The sequence below is a fragment of the Felis catus genome, chromosome A3, assembly GCF_018350175.1.
Source record: "Felis catus isolate Fca126 chromosome A3, F.catus_Fca126_mat1.0, whole genome shotgun sequence".
NCBI lineage: Eukaryota > Metazoa > Chordata > Mammalia > Carnivora > Felidae > Felis > Felis catus.
In genome coordinates this window covers 22484527-22503249 of record NC_058370.1, presented here as the reverse complement: position 1 = coordinate 22503249, position 18723 = coordinate 22484527, and the positions used below count along the sequence as shown (strand labels likewise).

General features: G+C 38.0%; 1 protein-coding gene and 1 long non-coding RNA gene across 6 annotated transcripts in view; one reads left to right on the top strand and one right to left on the bottom strand.

Moving 5' to 3' along the window:
* LOC111559774 overlaps positions 1–18723 on the top strand; it is a 53228-nt gene that overhangs the window by 14030 nt on the left and 20475 nt on the right. The gene's annotated exons all lie outside the window — the stretch shown is intronic.
* RBL1 (RB transcriptional corepressor like 1) overlaps positions 840–18723 on the bottom strand; it is a 60855-nt gene continuing 42971 nt past the window's right edge. For 3 of the 4 annotated variants that reach the window (XM_023251262.2, XM_003983544.6, XM_023251263.2), the window contains 6 exons: positions 15096–15272; positions 13584–13655; positions 11589–11679; positions 6084–6232; positions 4515–4679; positions 840–2329 (listed from right to left, as the gene is read on the bottom strand). In XM_023251262.2, coding sequence (XP_023107030.2) covers positions 2159–2329; positions 4515–4679; positions 6084–6232; positions 11589–11679; positions 13584–13655; positions 15096–15272 — 825 coding nt within the window. In that variant the 3' untranslated portion in view covers positions 840–2158. The remainder of the gene's footprint in view (positions 2330–4514; positions 4680–6083; positions 6233–11588; positions 11680–13583; positions 13656–15095; positions 15273–18723) is intronic. The other variant, XR_006595202.1, reaches the window with a different exon arrangement.

Sequence of the window (18723 nt, the reverse complement as noted above, 5' to 3'; positions counted from 1 at the left end):
AGTGTATTTTAGTGAATTCACAATGTTATACAACCACCATCTAGATTAAGCTCTAAAATGATTTTCCTCCCCTCAAAAGAAACCCTGCTACAAACATTGGGGTACATGTGCCCCTATGAATCAGCACTTTCAACAATAGCCAAATTATGGAAAGAGCCTAAATGTTCATCAACTGATGAATGGATAAAGAAGATGTGGTTTATATACACAATGGAATTCTACTTGGCAATGAGAAAGAATGAAATCATGCCATTTGCAGCAACGTGGATGGAACTGGAAGGTATTATGCTGAGTGAAATAAGTCAGTCAGAGAAGGACAGATATGAGTTTTCACTCATATGTGGATCTTGAGAAACTTAACAGAAGACCATGGGGAAAGGGAAGGGGAAAAAAAAATTGCAAACAAAGAGGGAGGGAGGCAAACCATAAAAGACTCTTAAATACAGAGAACAAACTGAGGGTTGATGGGGGTGGGTGGGGGGCAGGGGAAATGGGTGATGGGCATTGCAGAGGGCACTTGTTAGGATGAGCACTGGGTGTTGTTATGTAAGCGATGAACCGTGGAAATCTACCCCAAAAACCAAGAGCACACTTTATACACTATATGTTAGATAATTTTACAATAAATTATATTAAAAAAAGTAATAAAAAAAAGAAACCCTATACTCAAGTAGTGAGTCACTCCCCATTTTCCTCCTAGCCCCTGAAAACCACCAGGAACATTAACTTTTAAGTTACACTAAGGTATTTAAAAGATATAAAGCAGGTATTTAAAAAGGTCTAGGTTCTAGATAGCTGTACAATTGTTTCTAGTCACACAGAAAAGAGTACAAATACAGTTTTTTTCAGTATCTCAAAAACTCCAATGTTTTATTAGTCATTTTATGTACACTGATATCGTCTTGAAAACTAATAAAAACATGTCCAAAGCTTCTTATATAGTCACTGTACAAATGCTCATGTATGTTTTCTACATTAATAATGAAGATGAAAATGACACAATAGTTACAGCTACATAAAAATATATACAAGGACTTAAGACACATTTGATATTATTTGGTTTACAACATGTGTAGATACTACACAAAAAAGTGAGGATATAATTTGCAGAAAAGTAAAATGTGACCAAAATCACTTTTCTTCTTAAAATTTAAAAATAAAATTCCTGACAATAGCAATTACTAATTTACAGCCAAATCTTAGACTAAGTCAAATTATCCAGGGTTAGACATAAGTTAAGTTAAACATTTTGTATTTAAAAAAATAAGTTTTTCAGTTTAAAAAACATACATTTCATAACATTTTCTCAAATTAATTAAGAATGGTTTATCCATGTCCTTCCAGATTCTGGAAACACATTAGAAAAAGTGAATATTGAACAGCTGATTCTTTGGAAAGCTGCACCCAAGTACCCCTTTTATTAGGTTGTGACATCAGCTAAGAGGGCCTTTATTAGGTCTGGAAGGCAAGGAGCTGGAGCTCAGGTACGAATCTACTTATGCTCAAAGAGAGAAAGGCCATGAGAAGGGAGCTAGACAACCCAGGATAGTAGTGGCACTTGGATGCGGAGTTGCCATAGTGGGTCAGAGACAGGCTGGTGTATCATCCTTTGGCTCAGGTGCTATAGGAACCAATCCCTATTCAATATACATATGTATTTTTTAGAGTAATCTCTACGCCCGACATGGGGCTTGAACTCACAACCCTGAGATCAAGACTCACGTGTTCTCCCAACTGAGCCAGCCATGTGCCCCCCTGCTCAATATTAAATGAGAACAGAAATATTTCAAAGTGTGCTTACCAAAAACAGATTATGTACCTTCATATTACAAAGCATAGAAGGAGACACTGATTTTTAAAAAGTGAGCTAAAAAGTTATGAGGTATCTCCTTACTTCATCTTAAAACTAACCCAAGAAATAGACATTTAAAAAATTCTTTAACTATTAAAATGTTTAAAAGGCACTTGAAATATTGCTTTCCAATCCAACTCAAATATACTGTCAATTAATTTTGGACATAAAAAAAGCGCATAATTTTGGTGCAATTTTTCTTGTAATTCAGTGATACTTTCCATCTACAGGGCTGAAAGTTTTGAGGGATAGAGCCCCAACATTCTGCTACCTGAAAGTGCTTTTAGCGTAGAAACAGGAAGGGCGTTAATGATTTGCTCTCTCAGTGACAACATCCTGTAGTCGTTTAAGCAAAACATCATCATTTTCTTGACAGAGGCGTTTGGCAGGTGATTCTGCATCACCATCGATGGCTATTGCTCGCTTCTTGGTTCTCTGTTCACCCTGTCTTATCATATTGTTGATATCTTTCAAACTCTGCAAAAATAGAGGACATGTGTGAGTAAAAGGGGAATAAAAGCAAAGAACTAAGTAACTGCTTTTTCCTGCACTCTACCCAAAGCTGAACACTAGGGTAGAGATTATCTTTTGAATCTAGGCCAACCTAATAAGAGCGATTAGATCTAATCTTTTCATGGTTTTAAAAACTGGATTTACCTTACAGCAGTAGTACTCAAAGACACTGGACCAGATGCAGAAATATCAAGGAGCTTACTAGGAATGCAAACTCTCAAGCCTCACCCTAACACCTACTGAATCAGACACGCTAGGGATGGAGTTCAGCAATCTATGTTTAACCAAGCCCTCCAGGTGATTCTGAGCTCCCTTGACATTTGAAATCCTCTTCCTAGAGCAATGCTTTTTAAGCTTTAATGTGCTTACTAATCATCTGCAGATCTTGTTAAAATGCAGATTCAGATTCAGCAGGGCTGGCATGAGGCTTGAGATCAAGCATTTTTTAAGTTTATTTTTTAATTTTTTTTTTTGACAGAGAAAGAGAGAGAGAGAGAGAGAGAGAGAGCGCGAGCGAGCGCACATGCACGTGTGAGCAGGGGAGGGGGTAGAGGGAGAGAATCTCAAGCAGGCTCCACACTGAGTGTGCTCCGTACTGAGATGTGGGGCTCAATCCCAAGACCCTGGGATCATGACCTGAGCCGAAATCAAGAGTTGTTCAACTGACTGAGCCACCCGAGTGCCCCAAGATCCTGCATTTTTAATATGTTCCCAGGTGATGCTGATGTTGAAGGTCTATAAACTATATTGAGTAGAAAGGCCTTAGAGTAGTGGCTCCCGAAAGCTGTGGATCATAACTGTCTAGAGAACCTGACTGGCAGAGCTTTGGGATTCAGTAGGTCTATTGAACAGATCCGTGTTCAACAAGGTCCCCCAGGTGATTCTGGTCTATGGTTTTGAAATCATTGCCTTAGAAGTCAGGTGGTCCCATCTTTGATTTCATTTAAGAATCTCTTCTAAACATCCTTGTAGGAAATTGACTTCTATGAAGAGGAAATGCAAATCTGTGAGGTATGCTATCTCAAGTGAGGTTGACTTCTGGAGACATACTAAACATATTTGCTTGATAGCCTTTCAAGTATCTGAAAACATCAATCATATAACTGTCACATATTCATCACTGTACGGGAATTAAGATGAAGATAACCACAGAACTGTTTGCATAAATAAGAGAAGGCCTCTGTTTTTAGACTTTTCACTATCCCATCACCAAAGGAACTTCCACTTTGAAAGCTTTTCTTTAAAGTCAATATTCCTCGTGTCTGACCACCTGCCTTACTGGTCCCTTCTCAAGATCGTATTTAAGCAGGGTGACACACTGGACTCTTGCAGTGAACTTCCCTAGTATCACAACAATAGTAATCGATTAAGCTACTGAAGCAGTTGAATACACTGCTCTTAATCACAGGAAACTTGCCACAGTAACAGTTCATATTATTTAAAAAATTTTTAAAAATATTTATTCATTTTTGAGAGAGAAAGAGACAGAGCATGAGTGGGGGAGGAGCAGAGAGAGGGAGACACACAACTCGAACTCACGAACAGTGAGATCATGACCTGAGTATCCATAAACCTCATGTGTATATTGCTATCACGGTATTTGTGATATTCTGACAAAACTACCTTCTTATTCATCTATTTTCCTGCCTGGTTGTGGATTCAGATCAAGGCAGGGAATGGACTTTCTTTTTTTTCAATTCATTGCAGCAATCCAACCCCTATATTAATTACAAAGAAATGCTTTATAAAGCCCTGCTGACATGAAGTGTAAAGAACAGTCTGAGTCAAAAGTGAAGACCAATATTGTGGGTTTACGTGTTTTAAAAAATTAAAAAATATTTATTTTTGAGAGAAAGAGAGAGAGATAGCGTGAGTGGGGGAAGGGCAGAGAGAGAGGGAGACACAGAATCCAAAGTAGGCTCCAGGCTCTGAGCTGTCAGCACAGAGGCTGATGTGGGGCTTGAACTCATGAACCATGAGATCATGACATTTGCCGAAGTCAGACGCTCAACTGACTGAGCCACCCACGTGCCCCAATTCATATTTATTACTAGTAATTTTTCAGACAAAGAGCAAGATTAAAGATTATTAACTGGCAATATGAAATCCAATTTTTAACACAAGTACATAGATTGTTGTAACACCTTACCTTAGAAGGGCTGCCATTGAACTTATATAGCAGAGCACTCCTTGGTGTAAGGCCTGATGCATTCTTGTGTGGGGAAACATAAATGGAGTGCTGCTGGGAAATGCGGCGTGGTGAGCCTGGTTGTTGCTTAATATGTGGAAAAGGAGAGAGTGGTGGAGCTTCCATCTGAAATAATCCAAAAGTAAAATTTTGTATGATAAAAGTTCTTTTTTGAATCCCACCATATTTCTATTCCTTTATTTTTTTTAAGTAGGCTCTGTGCCCAACATGGGGCTTGAACTCACAAACCCAAGATCAAGAGTTGCATGTTCTACCAACTGAGCTAGGTAGGTGCCCCCATATTTTTATTCTTATTGGCATTTCTTATGTGTCAGCTACACCATAAGAATCTATTAATGGCTGAAAAAAAGCAAAGACATGGTCCATTACCCCTTGTTTTTCAAGAGTTACTAACAGATAAACTAAAATTTATTTTCCTACATCTTTCAGGAAATACTGAAGAATTCTGAGACACCCAGAAGTGGTAATAAGCCAGGAGTATAGTATAGTATATAGGAATAAGCCAGAAAGGAGAGGCAAAGAGTAATCAATATTCTAACACAATGATAATCTCTCTATATACATAACATACACCTCCTGCCCCATAACCAAAGCCATAGCAGAATAAAAGAGAGACAGAACTCTATGAGCCAGAAGGATGGGTCCATCATGGAACAAATTTGTTAGTGAAATGATTAAGACTTTATACTGAAATGCAAATTATTTAGAAATAGAATTAGGGAAGCAGGGTCTGCACTTTCCTTTAATAGTCTCGACAATGTTTCCATTCTAGGAATAAATAGAGATGGTTCCTTAATTAATAATTTCATCATCTTCAACTGAAGCTAATAAAACTAGTTTCAATTGGCTCATGACAGACATATTCATGATAGGGGGAGGTGGAACTGATGGGAGTTGAATGAATAGTCATGGCCTCTGAGAATAGTCACAGACCGCATTCCTTGAAATGTAAAGGGAGACACAAAATACACATATATGGCTACTGGCTAGATGCAGTTTCGCTTGGTTCCTCTTACAACTAAAGTCTGCTCTCCTGGGAACCAACCTCAGCTTATACACTGATGATGTTTTCACAGGCCTGCTAGTACTGCCAAATCTGCATTAAAATGTCTTAGTGTTGCCTCTACTAATGATTCAGGCCTATTTATTTCCTTTTCTCTTTATCTTGAGAAAACCACTTATCTCATATATACATATTACAATAGAAATTAAAATTAAGAGAAAAAAATTAGCAGAATTGTTTTCTTTTTTCCATATTCTCATCTAGTAGTTGCCCATATGTTAACATAATTTCCAGCAACATAATCATAATACGGATAAAATTTCCCTGATTTCTTCTGGTCTGTGTTGTATGATAGTTTTAATCATTCTCTAATTAATTACTGGTATTTTTTTTTCTCCTATAAAATGCATCAGTGACACTTTAACTCTGAAACACTTATCTAATAAACTTATAGTAATCTAACTATGACTATGAATATTCATATCATAGTAAAATATAAAACATACCACATGGTCCTGATTTGACAAGTCATATCTCAGTGCAAATGACTTCACTCTTCCTACATATATTGTATTATAAAATTTGATAAGATCACCTCTTTCCTCTTTCACTGGTCCACTAGAACAGTCAGGTGTTTTTGTAGCATCTTCCAATTCTGTTAAAAGATTCAGGGTTATGACAGATGTATTATAATACACAAAGTGGTGATCTGAATCACAACTCTATGATATAAAAACAAAATCAGAGGCGCCTGGGTGGCTCAGTCAGTTAAACATCTGACTCTTGATCTCAGCTCAGATCTTTTTTGGTTTTTTTAGTTCATTTATTTATTTAGAGAGACAGCAGAGCCTGATGTGAGGCTTGAACTTACAAACCATGAGATCATGACCTGAGCTGAAATCAAGAGTTCTATGCTTAACTGACTGAGCCACTCAGGTGATCCTCAGCTCAAGTGTGAATCTCAGGGTCGTGAGTTCAAGTCCTGCATTGGGCTCCATGCTGGATTTGGAACCAATTTAAGGGGAAAAAAAAGTAAACACAAATCTTTATATAAAGCAATTAATGTTTTTAGAAAATGTTTGAAACCCATCTATATTATGTATAAATTAAATTGGAAACTTGAGAAATACAAATACATGTACTTAGGCTAATACTCTTTTTTTTAAAATTTTTTAAATGTTTATTTTTGAGAGACAGCAAGAGACAGAGTGTGAGTGGGGGAGGGACAGAGAGAGAAGGAGACAGAGTCCAAAGCAGGCTCCAGGTTCTGAGCCTGATGTGGGGCTCAAACTCAAACCAGGAGATCATAACTTGAGCCAAAGTCGGAAGCTTAACCGACTGAGCCATCCAGGCACCCCAAGGCTAATACTCTTTTCTCTAGATACTATTTCAGCAAGAATTTTTTCACAACGATACTTTTTAAGTTTATTGATTTATTTATTATGTATTGGCGGAGGGGGGCAGAGAGAGAGAGAGAGAGAGAGAGAGAGAGAGAGAGAGAGAGAGAATCCCGAGCAGGCCCCATGCTGTCAGCATAAAGCCCAATGCAGGGCCTGAACTCATGAGCCACAAGATCATGACCTGAGCTGAAATCAAGGGTCAGACGCTTAACTGGCTGAGCCACCCAGGCCCTTCTTCTCAAATTTTTTATGCACAGTCCCCTTTCCCTGTAACACCTACTGCCATCCTAATAAATGCTATTCCAAGCCATATTGGCTTTGTAACAGCTGTTGTAGGTTATTCTCACTACATGGATCAGTCAAAATTATTTAAGGTCCTCCTTTGATTAGAAATTTCTGGACACAGAGACTATACACAGTCTTCAGATTTGTGTGTCATTCCAATTCTAGTCATTAATATTTATATAAAGTAATGGGCTCTATTTATTTTGAAGGAACCAAACATTTAAAACTCTCTGGGACCTTGGTGGGATGCCTGGCTGGCTCAGTCAGCAGAGCATGTAACTCTTAATCTGGTGGTTGTGAGTTCAAGCCCTATGTTGGGTGTGGAACCTACTTAAAAAAACAAAAAACAAACAAACAGTGATATTTTGGCAGTTTCTTGTGAACTCTAAAAGGCATGACCATAATATAAAAACAAGTAAAACTGTGCTCTATTTATATCTTCATTGTCTATCTGGTGATTTTAAGATGGGCATAATGTGAAATAAAGTTACCTGATTTTCAATATGCAGTTACCAATATTATATATCTCATATGAAAACAGAATTTTTGTCTCATGAGAGAATTTGCTTTTACTGTTTTCTTTTAATGTGACCTACTCAACATTTCAAGTATTTTGTTTTTATTATGTTTAATCTCTACACCCAACATGGGGCTTGAACTCACGACCCTGAGGTCAAAAGTCACACACTCTTCCGACAGAGCCAGCCAGGCACCCCAACAACATTTAAAGTATTGCAAATAAGGAATATGGCCTTAGACAAATTAGCGTGAAAAAGAAAAAGAAAAAAAAAATTTAAAGAGAAATATTCATTAATAAAAAACCATAAATTTTATACTGCTTAAAAAATGATAGGGTTGTATGGGTGGCTCAGTTTGTCGACTGTCTGACTCCGAGTTTCCACTCAGGTCATGATCTCATGGTTCATGGAATTAAACCGTGCATTGGGCTCTTACTGACAGCATGGAGCCTACTTGGGATTCTCTCTCTGTCCCTCCCCCACTCATGCTCGCTCTCTCAAAAAAAAAAAAATAAATAAAAATAAAAAAAACTTAAATAAGTAATAGCTGTTACTTACTGAGGTCTTACTATAAGCAGGTCTTGTGTTAAACATCATACTTACATCATTCTTTGTAATCCTTAAAACAAGTCTCTGAGGAAGTACTGTAAACTTGTCAGTGTACCATTATACACTTGAGTATTATATTTGTTACTGAGATTAAGCTGTAATCTGGGTCTCTCAAGTGTTCTAGTCAATAATGCCAGTCTAGGGTGGTCTGCTCACATAATGGTGAAGAATTGGTATTTTGATCAGGAAGCTCATTCTCAACAGGTAGCTATTATAAGAGTTTCTGTTAGGTTTATCTTAATCAAAGGCCAATGCTTTGCTAATTAACATACTCAATGTAAGAAATGGGTTTTTATTCATTAAAAAAGGCGTGGCGCCTGGGTGGCGCAGTCGGTTAAGCATCCGACTTCAGCCAGGTCACGATCTCGAGGTCCGTGAGTTCAAGCCCCGCGTCAGGCTCTGGGCTGATGGCTCAGAGCCTGGAGCCTGTTTCCGATTCTGTGTCTCCCTCTCTCTCTGCCCCTCCCCCGTTCATGCTCTGTCTCTCTCTGTCCCCCAAAAAATAAATAAACGTTGAAAAAAAAAGGGGTGGGCTGGGCACGCCTGGATGACTCAGTCGATTGAGTCTGACTTTGGCTCAGGTCACAATCTCATGGTTCGTGAGTTTGAGCCCCACAATGTGCTCTGTGCTGACAGCTCAGAGCTTGGAGCCTGCTTCGGATTCTGTGTCTCCCTCTCTCTCTGCCACTCCCCCACTTGTGCTCTTTCTCTCTTAAAAATAAACATTAAAAAAAAAATTCAAGGGGCGCCTGGGGGGCTCAGTTGGTTAAGCGGCCAACTTTGGCTCAGGTCATGATCTCACCATTTGTGAGCCGGAGCCCTGCGTCAGGCTGTGTGCGGACAGCTTGGAGCCTGGAGGCTGCTTCGGATTCTGTGTCTCCCTCTCTCTTGGCCCCTCCCCTGCTCACACTCTGTCTCTCTCTTTCTCAAAAATAAACAAACATTAAAAAGCAATTTAAAAATTTAAGAATCTGGTTTTTATTGATGAAAATAGTGACTGTTATGAAAGCCTAATGCTTAAAGTTGGTGCATGCTGGGGAAATTAGAAGTACTTAAATAGACTGGTTAACATATTTGAGACACTGTCCACAATATCATGATACAGATGAGTGATTCACTGAAGTCTGTGGAGCTCTACTATTATGGATGGTAATGAAGACCAGCCCTGAACTCTGATGCATGTCATTTGCTTGATCCTGGCTTTAAGGCTAACAGAGTCCTGAATCTGGAATCTTGGCACGTGCTTCAAGTGAACCTTTAATGTGTGAGGTGGTGGTTGGACAGCTGGGTGTTTGGACAACCTATATAGGATGCATAAACTATGTGTGCTTTCTAAATAGTAATCATTTTATACCTAATTAAGAATTTTATAGAACCAGAATTGTTCTTCACTATGTGGTGTTCTTTGTTATGTTTAAGTCATAGCATCCAACCATAGCTGGAGAAACTTTAACATACTTTATCTGAACATAAACTTGCCTGACTGTATCCTCCACTGTAACTTTTTCCTTTTTGGTGCCAGAATTCCTGAGTCCATTATCACTGGATACTTGTGCAGCTCTGTGCCATCACCATTGGATAAAATCTTAAAAATGGTTGTTTGCTTGCTAATAAATATCTAGTTAATAAATGTATATACAACAGAAGTTGATTTGAAACCTTTAGGTTGTAGAGAGTAGCTACCCTTCATTGACCTCAAATTTCATTTGCAGATACTGTATCTATTGAACTTCACTGCTCCTTGTATGCCAGATACTTGCTAGTAGTTACTTTGTTTCTCATAGAGAACATTATTTTCCAGCTAACCTCTGGTGCCTGTTTGTCTCTACCCCCACCCCACATGCCTGGTTTTGTATGGACAGAAAAACCACCTGGGACAGATGAGCAACATGTGTTACAAAAATAGAAAGGCTGTGTGTGTGTGTGTGTGTGTGTGTGTGTGTGTGTGTGTATTTTATACACACGTTTGTAGTTGATGTATATGTACGTATATATAATATATATGCATTTTTTTCAGTTTTACTGTCTAATACACTTCCATTGCCTTGAAAAGGATCCGGAATAATATATCTATGTCAAAAGAATTGAGCTTGGCTTATGTATCCTTAAATAGGGCAGATTCTAGGGCATTGTTATTAAAAAATTTTTTGGTGAGTAAGATCTTAAAAGTTCAGATCCCAATAAACACCATAATGATCACGGATATCTACGTGATTAAAAAAAGAGTCCTTGACTCTGGCAATTTTCTCTAAGAATTTATCCTAAGGATATGGATCAAAGATTAAGCTACAGTGATGTTCCTCACAAAGCTATGTATAATGGTTAATAATCTAAATGTCCCACACTGTAGAATACATCACAGTACATGGGTTACACACGTACACATTAAGTAATGGGAAGATGAGACAAGGAAAAGATGGGCAGAAGAAGCATTTTTACAGCTTATCAACATAGGAATAATTACCTTGACAATATGAATAACTGATTTTCCTTTCTTTGAAAAAAATTTCCTAGTGTCTCAAGTCTTACATATCATGATGGTAACAGCAGGACGGCAGCTTTGTTGGTGGTGGAAGAATACTTATATACTTATTAATGAACAAGACATTTCCTTAATTGTCACCCAGGCAGATCACTGACAGCTACCTTACTTCCCCTGTAATTCAGATTTATTTTTAAAATTTATTAAGAGCCTTTTATGTGTTTTATTAATGTTGTAAGTATACTACAAAACTTTTTTAAAACAAAAAAATTTTTTTAATGTTTATTCATTTTTGAAAGACAGAGAGAGACAGAGCACAAGTAGGGGTGGGGCGGAGAGAGAGGGGGATGCAGAATCTGAAGCAGGCTCCAGGCTCTGAGCTGTCAGCAAAGAGCCCGACGCGGGGCTCGAACTCATGAACGGTGAGATCATGACCTGAGCCGAAGCCGGATACTCAACTGACTGAGCCACTCAGGCGCCCCACAAAACTTCTTCTAAAGCACAATTAATAGGGGAAAAATGGTTTCAACTCACAACCTCTTTGGATGGAGGCATCTGACTCATACTTATCTCAAACTTGTTTCTTCCCAAATGCTTTCACATATGCATTATCCATTCCACTTACATCACTAACTCCATGATGCCTGACATCCACTGCATTATGTACAATGTAATCAAAGGTATATTACATATAGAATATTAAATTGGGCAACTTACCATAATCTGTCATTTCAAAATCACCATTTATGTTTTTATTGTATGCCACAACTTCTTTTGGAATACTTTTCAACAGTACACTTCTATAGACCTACAGGTTAGAGTGGAAAAAGACTGCTAAGTCATAAAGATGCACAGTTTAAGCAAAACCAAAATAAGAACAGAATATCATGCCAGTTAAAAGGTATTTGTCTGTATTGGTGATAATCAAGGGCAAAATGTTACTAGGCTGGTAAATATAGATTATAGCAACCATCTTAGTAGAGGGGATATGGAAACAGAGCCTACCACCTAATACTGCCACTGTAGTTTACAAAAACTAAACACTGATGAGCAGGTTTTGCCAAATAAAAGCAACTTCAAATATCTGAGCTTGTTCTTCCTTTTAATTCCTTGCATAAGAATCATTTGATCTCATTAAGGCTTGTTTTCCTACTCCCGTCCCATTCCCATCTCCTTTCAGATGGTCACATGAAAATCTGTTTCCCTTCCTTCTTCTAAATTCTTTCCTACCTCCAAGACAGCTGAAAGGCATAATCCATTTCCCCTCATCCTATGGGTGGTAGGTATGAGAGGATATTTAGGAAGCTATGGCTCGGTCCACTTTGGACCCACACTAACTTCACCTTAATGATCTTTAGGGATAATCTGGACCTTTCTAGAATCTGTTCCTGAAGGATTTTTCTGAAGAGGTCCAGACACTCTTAGCCTATCAAAGGATATAGCAAATGCTTGTACTTGGCTCTTCCATGTATTTTAGAGCTTAAAGAAGTGAAACTCTATGTGGGGCTCTCTTAGAAGGGGGTGTGACTACCAGTACTTAAGCATGGGATATCTGAGTAGCTACATCACATCACATCTCTCTTCCTAAGATGGCAGATCACCAAGGCTAGAAAAGAGGTCATTATGCTCCCTAGAGCTCAGCAACTAAGCTCCTGAGTGGTCAAAGCCTTAAGGTAGCCCAACTTTATGTTCTTCAGCTGTAATAATAACAATACGGAACTAATAGTCATTAAATACTTACTATGTGTCCGGCCACTAGGCTAGCATTTTATATTTCCATGACTGAAAGGTTTTATAGGATTTTTACCATGGCTATTATCAAATGACATTATCAGATATGCTTGGTATCTATTTAAAGATTCAAACATTAAGATTCTTAGTAGGTGGCAAATGAAGCTAGACTTGAGCTAATCCTCAAATTTCACGGGATTTTAAACATCATTAGAGAATCAAGTCCCACACAATTAGAGAATATTATTATTATTATTTAAATTTATTTTTTTGGTAATCTCTACACCCAACATGGGACTCAAATTCATGACCCCTGAGATCAAGAGTCACGTGCTCTTCTGAGCCAGCCAGGAATTATTATAGATGATTTTCATTAGATTATTTATTTTAAAGTTTACTTATTTTGAGAGAGAGAGTGCGTGTGCAAGTGGGGAATGGGCAGAGGGTAAGAAAGAGAAAAAGGCAGAGAGAGAAAATCCGAAGCAGGCTCTGCACTGTCAGTGCAAAGCCAGATGCGGGGCTCCCACAACCCTGGGATCATGACCTGAGGTGAAATCAACAATTGGACACTCAACCAACTGAGCCATCCAGGCACCCCTAGATTTTTTATTAAAGTAGGCTCTGTATATTACGTGGGGCTTGAAATTCACCACCCTGAGATCAAGAATCTTATGCTCTATAGATTGAGCCACCCAGGCACTTCCCTTCATTAGATTTTTTGTGAAAAATGTCCCCACTCAACAAATGAACAAATAAATGGAATAGGAAAACACATGACAAATATATGCAAATATATCGATGAGTATATAAACAGCCAATTTCCTGGCTTTTACTGAAATTTTCTTTAGAGTTTAATGATATCCACTAAACCAAAAAATCTAAAGTACAGTAAAACTATAAAAGAAGTTTACCTTTTCTATGACTTGTCAACAGAGAACTAGTACAAATCTATTTTTGGACGGGAGGAAAAATGTTACTCACATGACTGTTTGCCTGGGGCTGATTCCTATAACTTTTCATTATTTCTTGAAAAGTTCTTTCTTCTTTTGTTACCTAAGGAAAAGTAAATTCTGCATTTATCAGTTGCTCTTAAAAGAAAAATGGCTCTGAACAAAAGCTTCAATTATAGGTTGGCAGTGAGAGCAGTCCTGCAGAAAGTCATTAACCCCAGGCCAGTCCATGACTAAAAACCACTACCATTTATGATTTTTACTACTTTTAAAGTTCAAGCTTTGTGGCCTGTGGGGACTCAGCTAATAGCTTCATTAATCAAAAGCACTGAGATTGCTATGGTATAACTTTACTGAAAATACATTTCTTTTTATAAAAAGAATGATACCAGAAAACTCCAATCTGCTGCATCACCTGCAGTCTCTGATTTTACTGACTTTTAAAGTACCCTCTTAAAAGTAAAGTAGCCACTTACTAAAGGATAAAAAATGTCTTATTGTGATTCACAAGAAAACTGAACAATTATTACAGGATTAGGCTTTTAATATTTTAGGACAGACTATATGGTTTCTAATGCTTAGACAGAAAAGTTATGGTGGTGGCCAAAAGGAAGGAAATGAATTGGTGATCCATAACAGTATCCCTTCCAGTTATTATAAAATTTACTTAAATTACTCCTTCTCTCTGCTTTACTGTCCGTTAGCACTAAACCTGTTCTTCCATAATGATGAGCTAAAAATGGCAAAGCCTGAACTCCATGGAAAAACAAAATATTAGGTAATAACATTTATTAATCTCTATTTTGTATAGAGATCTTAAAGGCATTGTGAGAGAAGAGTCAAAAGGAGTTTGAAAACATGTCCTCTGCCTCAAAAAGCTTAAGAATTAGGTCTTAACTATGTACATCTGCTAGTACTGCCAGTGTGGTCAATATGGTTCAGACCAAAGTTATAGATGATTGTTTCAGGTATATCAGAATTTTAAAAAGCAAGTAAGATACACTACTTTATGAATGAAAGCATGTTGTAGCACCTAGAAAGTAAAATGCTTTTCTGAGGTGGTGCAAAAAATCACTGGAAAGCAGTATATTAGAGAAGCTATTTTATGAAGTATGAGTTCATTAAATTAAGAAATCCTAGGGTGCCATTTATTAATTGTATAACTGACCAAGTCACTTTCAGCTCTGGGCCTCAATTACTAACCTACAACATAATGATCATTTTATTGTAAAGTATTAGATGAGAGGGGTCACAGCGATGGCAGTAAAAATGATGTTCACATTAACAGTATGGAGAACCATTTATACAAATGGTCTCTAAGACCTTTTTCAATTTCTTTACAACCAATGTATTCTTATGATGTGGGAAAGCGGATTATTACAAAATGAAATGGAGAGTCCAGAGAATAGATGCAGTAGCTGGAATTTACTACTTAACAACAGTGGGCATTTGAACAAACTAACAATTAAGTGCAAAAGATTTTCACTTTGTGCTTCAAAAATGGGTAACTAGGGCAAAGAGCTTCCCCCAACTTATACATTACCTTTGCCATGATGTAAAAGGCACAAAGAAGCAGCTGATCCAAATGTCGGTCTTTCATTAGATCAGGGCAATGAACTAAAGTGAATTCAAAACATGTCCATATCTTCCTTCGTAACTCATTTGAAACATCCAGTTTTAAACATAAATCTCGTAATCGTACACTTGCTAAATGATAGACCTAAGATGGAAGGTAGCACATTGATGCAAAAAAACAACAGTAAATAATTCTTCAAATTTATGTCTTACCATGAACATGGGCTTTCAGGCCAAGATTAACAAATACCTAGGCTGTTGATAAATGTATGCAAAATTACATAAAATTTCTGTTCTATAGTACTAGTTCACTGGCAGAAGACTTTAATTCTCTTCAGAAGACTGTCTTAAAAACTCTTTTGGAAAAGATGTCCTCTATCCTGTCATCTATGTAAAGTAAGAAACACTAAAATGCAAGATTTACTTGCATCATGATCATTATGAATACATAATTTTTCAAGTGTTCAGAAATCCCCCATACCTTTTTTTGTTCAGAGAAGATTACTAGGAAGTCTAAAATGTCAGATAATAGGGGTGCCTGGTTGACTCAGTTGGTGGAGTGTGACTCTTGATCTCGGGGTTGGGGGTTCTAGCCCCATGCTGGGTGGAGAGATTACTTGAAAGTAAAATCTTTAAAAATTTTTGAAAAAAAGTCAGATAATAAAGAACTAAAATGTTTGATTTCAAGAATGAGTCAGAAAGCAAAACCATTTAAAAAACCTCCCCTATATTCTACACTGTTTTTATGAGCACATAAATGGAATATTAAAGTAAATGAGATACAAGGTTTTTTGTTTTTGTTGTTTCTAAGTACATCAGAGTAAATTTAGTTCAATGCCCTAAACCTTTCATATACAACTTTTATACGAATTGATAACTAATGCAAATGACCTGAAGGTCCTGCAAGATTCTAAAATGGCTTCCAATCATCCAGGAAGCATTATGTTTTACTGTTTTAAAAACTGGTGACCCTGCTGTGGTATTCCTAAATCACACTATTCTATTTGAAATAAGTCTTCAAATTTAAATGTTCAGGGCAAAAGAGTCAGGCATCCCTTACAGCAAATTATCTTTGGGGATGCCTGGGTGGCTCAGTTGGTTGAGCATCTGATTCTTTTTTTTTTTTTTATTTAAAAAAAAAATTTTTTTTTTAACATTTATTGATTTTTGAGACAGAGAGGGACAGAGCATGAACGGGGGAGGGTCAGAGAGAGGGAGACACAGAATCTGAAACAGGCTCCAGGCTCTGAGCTGTCAGCACAGAGCCCGATGGCGGGGCTCGAACCCACGGACCGTGAGATCATGACCTGAGCCGAAGTCGGCCGCTTAACCGACTGAGCCACCCAGGTGCCCCAAGCATCTGATTCTTGATTTTGGCTCAGGTCATGATCCCAGGGTCCTGAGATTAAGCCCAGTGTCAGGCTCTGTGCTGGGCATGAAGCCTGCTTAAGATTCTCTCTCTCCCTCTGCCCCCTCCCCCGCTCTCTCTCAAAATTAAAAAAAAAAAAAGTATCTTCGGCAGGAAAATAATCCATAAATAAGAGTTTAAAAACAAATCATAAGCTATCCAATACACTAATCTGATAGAAAGTCAAATGGTAGACTCCAAAGCCACAAGTGATTCATTTTATAGCAAATTCATTTTTTCTGCATCCTATCCCCTTGTTTCTAGTCCATCTGGCCAAAAGATAAACAGAATCCACTTGGGTCAGTGCAGTGGGAAAGATGCCAGAACTTTACATTTGTCACAGAAAATAAAAGATAATGGCCCTAGTTAAAAAGATTAAAAATAATAAGTCATTAAGTAATATTTGTTAAGTATCTTTTACAGAGTTGATCCAATGCCTTAAAGAAACACATACTCTGGAAGTCTGATTCTGACAAAAAAATTCAGAGTACATTCTATTCAGTCCTGGAACACCAGCACCATGCTGAATTCAGCATAGATAATAGCTGCAACTTACTCAAGGAATGGTTATTTTGAATTCACTATAGATACGGACACATGTTCTTTTTTTTTTTTTAACGTTTATTTATTTTTGAGACAGAGAGAGACAAAGCATGAACGGGGGAGGATCAGAGAGAGAGGGAGACACAGAATCTGAAACAGGCTCCAGGCTCTGAGCGGTCAGCACAGAGCCTGACGCGGGGCTCGAACTCACGGACCGCGAGATCATGACCTCAGCCGAAGTCGGACACTCAACCGACTGAGCCACCCAGGCGCCCCACGGACACATATGTTCTTTATACAGACATCCTATTCTCTTTTAGGATAGAGTTTTTCTAGTTTCTTATCTATGTCAAACAGGTTATAATTAAATGGAAAGAAGGATGCCTGAGTGGTTCAGTGGTTCAGTCAGTTAAGTGTTTGATTCTTGATTTTGGCTCTGGTCATGATCCTGAGACCATGAGGTTGTGAGACTGAGCCCTGCATTGGGCTCCTCGATGAGCATGGAGCCTGCTTGGGATTGTCTCTCTCTCCCTCTGCCCCTCTCCCCAGCTTGCACTCTCTCTGCCTGTCTGGTCCCTCTCTCAAATAGATAAATAAATGGAAAGAAAAAAACCCAAGATTCTGAAATAAATGCAGAATTAAAAATTCAGAACTAGGGGCGCCTGGGTAGCTCAGTAGGTTATGTGTCCGACTTGATTTTTGCTTAGGACATCATCTCACAGTTTGTGGGACTGAGCCCCACATCGGGCTGTGCACTGACAACGCAGAGCCTACTTGGGATTCTCTCTCTCTCCCTTCCTCTCTAAATAAATAAATAAACTTTAAAAACAAAAACAAAAAACAGGCCTTATATAGGCACAAGGTGGAGGCAGCAGTCATGGAGGCAGAGTAGAGGAGGCAGTGGGAAGTGGAGAAAATGGCAAGTCTCTCAAGAATTATGATTAAAAAGACTAGAGGAAATAAATTTAAATTTGCATCAAAAGTAATTTGGAAAGATAATTTCTTAAAATTTTTAAGTCTTAAACCCTAATCACAATGCTAAGACAAAAAACAGTGCTTTCTTTTTCCTTTACAATTTTTTTTAACGTTTATTTATTTCTGAGAGAGAGAGTGTGAGTGGAGTAGGGGCAGAGAGAGAAGGAGATAGAATCTGAAACAGGCTCCAGGCTTTGAGCTGTCAGCACAGAGCCCGATGAGGGCTCGAAATCAGGAGGCTTGAGATCATGACCTGAGCTGAAGTTGGAAGCTCAACCAACTGAGCCACCCAGGCGCCCCTCCTTTATAATTCTTGAGAATGGGCTAGCCAGCCATGTAGTTATGGAGTAGACTACAGAGGTACTTTCAGTTCTGGGATTTATTTTAGAGAAGAATCATGTTTGGTTATAAAAATCTAATTAACTTACCTGTCTTATCAGAAGTTGACAGTGCTTGTAAAAATGGGTAGGGCAAATTGAAATTATTTCTATGTTAAATCTTTCAGTCCTTTTTCATTAATACTACAGTAATGCATGTATTATAATGGAAATTGGTCAAATCTTAATTTAAAAGGTAACACAGTAAGGGGTGCCTGGGTGGCTCAGTCCATAGAGCATGTGACTTTTAATCTCAAGGTCATGAGTTTGAGCCCCACTTTGGGAACAGAATT